Genomic DNA, 8,308 nt, shown 5'->3' on the forward strand with positions numbered 1-8,308 from the left:
ATCATCAACGTGGATTAGGGTCACGCGTTCGGATAACTAGGGAATGTGGTACCAGAGGTCGGTTAGGTCATCCCGGTCAACGACATTAGTATTTTTGGTATTCGTATGTAAACGCATATTAATATTAATACCAATTGGTCCGATTTTGACTTTTACATAACACTAGATGCATAAGTCAATCCAATTGGTGTCACCTTTTTTAACTTAGAGAGCAAACGCCAATTCATTTGACATCAGTTCTTTAAAATGAATTATTTTGATAGATTATCTGAAATATGGATTATTTTAGAATTTTTTTAAAAAAATTGAATTATTTAAATAAAAAATTCTCAAATTAAAAAAAAAAGTCTTTAAATAACATTACTTTTCATTTTACCATCATCCAAAAAGAAATTGAACTCACCTTAAAAATAATGGATGTTGTTTTGGAATTCCATCAAATTTAAAGTAGCTTAGTTAGCTCTTACTTACCCGCTCTTAAGTTCAACTAACAGCTGCTTCTTCTTAAACCGTGCCGGCAGATATTCACGTGCTTATTGAATATACCGTGCGTCACTCAATTTATAAATTGTCACGTACTCTCAACTCAAGCTTCTTATATAATTCTAAGCTAAATTGTGTTGTTCAAAATTGAATATATATTTAGAATGGGTTCGGTGTCGGAAACCGTTTGTGTTACCGGGGCCTCAGGTTTCATAGGATCATGGCTTGTTATGAGACTTATCGAGCACGGTTACACCGTTCGAGCCACCGTTCGCGATCCAGGTTCATCTTTAAATGTTGAATTTTTTTATGTTACAGTTTATATCACAATTATTTTTTATTAGATCCATGAGATAACTCAATTGATATGCGTAAATACAGATAACGTGAAGAAGGTGAAGCATTTGTTGGAACTGCCAGATGCAAAGAGTAAACTGTCTCTCTGGAAGGCTGATCTTGCTGAAGAGGGTAGTTTTGATGAAGCAATCAAAGGTTGTGTAGGAGTTTTTCATGTGGCTACACCAATGGATTTTGAATCCAAAGATCCTGAGGTATTATATACTATCTGAGAGTTATTGTTATGTTAGTTCTTTCTGTTTTTTGTTTTATGTAATGTAATTGATTAATAATGCAGAATGAAGTGATTAAGCCAACGATAAATGGATTATTAGACATAATGAAAGCATGTGAGAAAGCAAAAACAGTTAGAAGATTAGTATTCACATCCTCAGCTGGAACAGTAGATGTTACTGAGAATCCAAAACCTGTCATTGATGAAACCTGTTGGAGTGACGTTGACTTTTGCCGCAGAGTCAACATGACCGGTTGGGTTAGTACTTATTCATTAATGTCTCTCAAAAATCTACTAAATTCAACGGATGAGATAGTAAGAGATCTCTTCCAAATTATTTAAAATTTTTGGCTTCGAATCTTTTTCTGAGCACGCAAAAGTGTTCTCGTTGTGGTTTTTTTTTGTTTTTCCTGACTCGAAGTATAAGTAACATAAAGATTAATCTATAACAAAATGTTTTGTAGATGTATTTTGTTTCAAAGACACTGGCAGAGCAAGAAGCATGGAAGTATTCAAAAGAACACAACATAGATTTTGTTTCCATCATTCCACCACTTGTTGTTGGACCCTTTCTTATGCCTTCAATGCCACCTAGTTTAATCACTGCTCTTTCCCTAATCACAGGTATATTAATCATAACTTTACAGATGAAGTTTAATAACAAAAAATTATCATATACTAATATTATTTTTTATTTTTTTTGTAGGAAATGAGGCACATTACACAATCATAAAGCAAGGGCAATATGTCCACTTAGATGACCTTTGTCTTGCTCATATATTTCTGTTTGAGAATCCAAAAGCTCAAGGGAGATACATTTGTTGTTCACATGAAGCAACCATTCATGAAGTTGCAACACTTATTAAACAAAAATATCCAGAATTCAATGTTCCTACAAAGTAAGTTTTTCCAATTTCTTTAAAATTTATGTTAAGAGTTTCTTATCGAACAATATATGATATGCACATTGCTTATAAATAGGTGCAATCAAACGAAACCGCACATTCTTAACATAGTCTCAGAGCTTAGTTCAATAATAATCACTTAACTCTTTTTGTTATTAGGTTCAAGGATATTCCAGATGAATTAGAAATTATTAAGTTTTGTTCAAAGAAGATCACAGATTTGGGGTTCAAATTTAAGTACAGCTTAGAAGACATGTTCACAGGAGCTGTAGAAACTTGCAGAGAAAAAGGACTTTTACCTAAAGCTGTGGAAAGTGTAGAGACCGAAGTTAATGACACCATGAAGAAATAAATGTGATTTTGTGTCTTTTTTTTCGTGCTATTAATAAAGGTTTATGTTTTATGAAATGTTAATCTTATATCATGTTTATGAAGCCAAGTTGTGTTTTTATGCATGTAATAGATATTGCTTGTAAACATTAAAATGATGATAGAAAATGTAGAAGTGTTGCTTGCATAGTAGACTTTGATTCACTATCATTGAGTTTCAACTAGGGATGGCAAATGGGCATGCCCGTCCCGTTTAGGCCCGCCCGCAAAAAGCCCGTAAAAAAACGGGGCATGGCGGGGTGGTCATAGTTTAGGATTTGGGCTTAAAACTTAGACCCGCCCCGCAAAAAAGTGAGGGTGGACGCGGGGAAAGTCCGTGGACACTGCACTCTTTAAACCTAAAAATGCAAAAATTTATGTAAATACACGTGTCCGTAAAAACCCGCGAAAAAAACGGGACAGGCGGGACGGACATATTTGAGGGTGAGGGCCTAAATCTTTGGCCCGCTCCGCACAAAAGTGCGGGCAAAACGGGCATGCCCAACGGACGAAGCTCGTTTTGCCACCCCTAGTTTCTACACGAGTCAGAAACATAATTACATATGCAGGAAAAAAAACAGAAAATTAATTGAAATGATATAATTTGAACTAGACTTCAATTAATGTCAAAGAAGCCTTGTGAGATGCCTTCGTACTCGATGTAGACGAGAGGGCCTACTTTGATAGCACGACATTCATGGTCATTCAAAAGACAAATGTCACGGGTTTGAGATACACACTGAGAAGTTAATAGATTTTTCTTACTGTTCAGCCATGTTTCTTTTTAGAAAATATTCCAAATATCATTCATTTATTAAAGTACCATCGTTTCAAACAAATTTGCAACCTCTTATTACTCTGATGCTTGTAAAATATATGGAAACAGTTCATTAAATGAGTGGCTGGGTTAAAATAGTTATAGGGGCCCCATTTAATGAGCGGCAATATTAAAAATATATATATTTTAAATTATAATTGAATTTAATTTTAAATATAATAAATATAATATTAATTATTTTAAATTGCTACATTGCATTTAAGCAATCTCTAACTAATTTCAAGTATTTTTGTTGCGATGATAATTGTAAATAAGCAACTTATATTTGATCCACCAATTTATATTATATTATGTGTACTACGTAGTCCAAGTACTTTTCAATTGAATTGATTTAAAAATAATAATATTTAATGTTAAGTTGCTCATTTTTTCGGATTGTTTCTACAAGTTCTATCCCTTAAATATAAGCAATGAATGATGTTACATTATCATAGTCCAGGTTAGATTATGAATAAGGAGGAACATCAATATTGAGTTAAGAGCAACACACAAGTAAGAGAGATATCACATATTTATCAAAAATCTTAAGGTGATAGGTGTGTGGATTCTCCCACTTAAAATATGCAAGTCTCCATATTTATAACCAATGTATGACTCCAACTCACATTTGACTTATTATTCTTAACATACCTCTCAAGTGTGAGTCAACAATGCTCCACCTCAAGTGGAAACTCTTTTCCACATACACTTGTATCGTCGTTGACACCTCTTCCTAGGCCTTTTTATACACATATTCCTGCGCATTTCGATTTCAACGGGACACATCTTCCTAGGCATTTCAATGCAAGTAAGTTGGTCTCTTTATTCGAACTAAAGGCTCATGATACCATTTGTTGGGTCATGAGAAGGAGCATCAACATTGGGTTAAGCGCAACACATAAGTGAGAGAGACACCACATATCCACCTAAAATCTTAAGGTTTTGGGTGAATACACCGCATATTCATCCAATTCATATTTGACTTATTATTCTTAACATTCCAATGGTTAAAAAAAATAAGCAACAAAACTTAAGAATTAAGAAATCACTAAGTTCCTAACATTGTAGATGCTCTTAGAGGAAGTCAAAGATCCTTAATTGGAGACATAATAAAGATGGAAGAATTGGTAGGAGGTCAACACCTAAACCTAGAGAGATCAAACTCATATAGGAAAAACTTCAGGGTGGGTGAGGGAGAAAAATATTGAGATATGAGGAAAGAAATTACTCGAGGGAGAATGGGGGAGAGAGGCGGAGTTTGGGATTACGAGGAAGAAGGAGTTGGAAAGGGTGAAAGAGGAGGTTGTAAGGATTGAAGAGGAAAAGGAAAAACTCAAAATGGTGATTAATAAGGGAGTGGTAAGTAAGGTGAAAATGAGAGGGAATAGGACTCAAGTTTTATTTCAAAGGGGAATGGTAGGTTAGTTTCGTACGCAAAGCTATTGGAGGAAGGAAGTAAGAAGTTAGAGGGAGACGAATAGGGGAAGGAATAGGTGGTCCTAGTGGATAGCTGTTTTGAGGCTGACTCAGAAGACATTGACTGCGCATGCAATGGTATGGTGGCTAGGATTCAAAATGGTGTTAGTGTTTCGGTTATTTAACAAATTATTTTAGACGTTGGGTTTCGCGATTTTATGGTGGCACCGTTAGGAGGAGACGTTTTTTTTGTACTTTACGGGCACGTCGGATATGATGTCTGTTTTTAATGTCACAACTAATTTTTTCAGAACTTTTATATATGATTATCGTGCCTGGTCAAAGAATAATCACATGGTTTATGAAAGAGGGGTGTGGGTATGTTATTATGGTATACCGTTACAAGTAGAGGATGTGATGTTTTTTGGTGAACTTGCTTCAGTTAAAAGAAGATTGATGAAGATCTATGAATGCACTATTTATAAATTTGGGACATTTTTGGAAGTCAGTCATATCAATATCCCAATAATGTTACCCTAGTAGTAAACCTCTAAAAACCCACATTGGGAGTAAAAAAGAAAGAACAACGTGGATCGATTTTAGGTTTGAAAAAATTCATATGTTTTATTTTAATTATGGGATCATTGAGCTCAATAAACACTAATACAAATATACTCATTTTACTTCAGACGCAAAGGGGATTTTATCTCGGTTAGATAAGAGAGATAACGAAGAGAGACATGAAAATTCACAACTTTACCCCTCAATTTTTGAATAACCGTGGGATAGTTGAAAATGTCATTGGTTTAATCCCCAACAACAATATTTTTTTATTTTCAAAACTATATAGCACGCACCATATACCTCTCGATTTATGTTGATAACTGGAGGGGAAAAGGTAAGTATTTACGTCGATTTTTGTTAATAATTGAGGGGTATAACTTTTTTTTCATTTATTATTTGTTTTAAATCTCATTTTAACTGACTTGTATCATTTTTTTACACGGAAACTACAAATTATGTGACAAAAAATCAGATCATTTAACGTTTATACAGAACATAACACATAATACCAAATTTATATTATTTACAAAACCAAATGTATAATACTTACAATACTTATAATGACATTTGAAATACACAAAATCTCTACCAAGAGAACATATACATATTTTCACCTATAATGACAAAATCTCTATACAATACTTGGAACAACCAAGAAAAACTAGTGTTTGTGAGATTCATATATGAAGGCATTGGTCCAACCTGATCGGATGCAATCTACATCTTCTTATAGAAATGGTGTTTTGTCACTAAATCCCTATAATTTGAACAAATTTTAAATTATGATAAGCTAACAATAACAAATTAACTTAACAAATATACATAAATTACATGTATATGGATAAATTTAATACCTTAAGCCATAAATTGGTAATGCCTGCATAGACAATATTAAACATGTCTATCATGACATATTATCCACATTCAAAGCTTTCAGGTTGTTTTCGCGACAACACATAATTTTTATATAGTTACTAATTAATACACACAAAGTACAAGCAATACATCATAAAAATAAAAAAATATCAAAAAGCACAAGTATTACTTACATTTGGGGAAATGAATTTTGACTTTTTACCAAGTATATTACGTTTCACAAAATTGCAGCCCTTATATGTCGGTAAAAATTAAACATAAATAAAAGTTATTCAAAACTAAAGGTAAAATTTGAGTATTACAAATAGTATCACTTATCCACTCAAAATATTTTGCATATCTTCATTAAATTTATAGTGTAACGAGCATAACATAACTATAACATTCTGCTTCTGACATGAAATAATTAGTTGCCAATGATTCCTACATAAACATTCAGAATAATTAACAATGTGTATAAAATTGATTTATAAATGAAAAGATAAATTAATATATATATATATATATATATATATATATATATATATATATATATATATATATATATATATATATATATATATATATATATATATATATATATATATATATATATATATATATACATGATAAAACGGTCCCATGTAACATTCTTTATTCTCACGAACCAACTTATTTTGTATAAACATCTTGATAGTGTTTATTGCATTTCCTTGAAATTGAATGTTCAACGAATCTAAGAAACAATAAATTTTCAATTTTCTTTCAATACACATATCATGCATGGACCTAATTAAAAGGTAATTCAAAATTCAATCTTTATGTTAAAGTATGAGGACAATGAATATAAATTTAAATCACCATAAAAATTATAAGCACCCTAATTTTCATATCGGTATGTTCAGTCAATCATCTGCCTTAAAAATTCCACAAGACAACTCTTATGAAGTATAAAATATTGTTTGGTTTATATTTTAATTTAAAGTGACAGATGCCTGAAATCTCCTTTATCATCTTTGATAGTCTTTGTATGTTATCTAGTTAAGGTGGTGTGGTCTCAATATTGTGATGCAGAGTAGAACAACTACATTTCGTACTTGCATCACACATAATAACTTTCTCAACTACTTTCTCATGTATGTCCAACTGATCTAGAATTAGGTGATTGAGTACACCCTTGATTTCAATTTATGCATCCTAAAAACAACTGAATTACAATGCAAAAATTAAAATACACAAACAATAACAACAACACATAACATAATTTTTTTAACTTATACTTATACCTCAATCACGTCGCGGGAATACTTCTCTTGGTCAACCTCAGCCAACCTCTCTCTCTCTCCTCTTAGACCCTCTCTCGCATCTCCTGCAACATCCTCACCCGCTCTTTCTACAACATCCTCTCTGATTCCTCCAGATGCACCCTCCCACGTTCCTCCTAAGTCCACTTTTACATTGCCTCTTGAGTCAACTTCTCCCGCTCCTATTCTAATACCCCCCTCATCTTTTCATCAACTATCTATTCAATTTATATCTTCATTTTACTTCGTTAACTGATTGTGATAGTCTAAAATGTAACTTCAAGTCGACGCCTCTTCCATGACCACAGACACGCCCAACATGCTCCTCGGTTCCAATCGCTTCTACCAAGATGTCTTGATGATCTCATGGAACAAAGATATCAACTTTAGATTGTTCAACCAATATATCCAACAACACATATAAAAATTTATCTTTACCAAATTGAATTAACTAAAATAAGTAGTGTTGAAAAAAGTATCTCTTTACAATCCTTTCAACCACTTCGCGTGTAGCTTCTGATGTGAACTTGCCACCTGGTCTTTGATGTGCCCTCTTCCATTTCTCATGGCGTGATGGTGGACATGGACTACGATCAAGGCTTTTATAAGGAACTCCCAGATCTAGTTCCCTTTGTTTTCTTTTTTCATTAATCGTTTTTTGTTCAAGTTTATCGTATCCTCCACGGGACAATCTATGTGGATAGATATTTCAAGTTCTATTCTCCTTTCCTTTTTGGCTCTTAGCTAAGAATTCAGGAGTGGTGCGAGACTTTACAAAATCCTCTCAAATTTTCTTATCTTTTGGATGATTACTTCAAGGCGCTTTGTTATCTTTTGGATGATTAATATAATCATATGTGAGTTGTATCTTAAAGCCCCTTCAACGCTCACCAGCATATGTAAGCCATTTTTTTCCAGCATATTATCCTCTAGAACAATAAACATGTCATCTGATTACATAATAGAGTTGATATTAATATTAAATCCAAAAAAATTAATGAGTATGTATACATTGTAAGACAAA

General features: G+C 32.9%; 1 protein-coding gene across 1 annotated transcript; it reads left to right on the plus strand.

The window, feature by feature from the left end:
* The first annotated feature begins 380 nt into the window (after nt 1-380).
* On the plus strand, nt 381-2,481 carry LOC127093432 (dihydroflavonol 4-reductase). The gene is made up of 6 exons (XM_051032354.1): nt 381-765; nt 865-1,034; nt 1,118-1,312; nt 1,519-1,678; nt 1,761-1,953; nt 2,119-2,481. The coding sequence occupies exons 1-6, from the start codon at nt 648-650 to the stop codon at nt 2,309-2,311; spliced, it is 1,029 nt and encodes a 342-aa protein (XP_050888311.1). The 5' UTR covers nt 381-647; the 3' UTR covers nt 2,312-2,481.
* Nucleotides 2,482-8,308: the final 5,827 nt, after the last annotated feature.

The sequence above is a fragment of the Lathyrus oleraceus genome, chromosome 6 (assembly GCF_024323335.1).
Source record: "Lathyrus oleraceus cultivar Zhongwan6 chromosome 6, CAAS_Psat_ZW6_1.0, whole genome shotgun sequence".
NCBI classification, from domain to species: domain Eukaryota; kingdom Viridiplantae; phylum Streptophyta; class Magnoliopsida; order Fabales; family Fabaceae; genus Lathyrus; species Lathyrus oleraceus.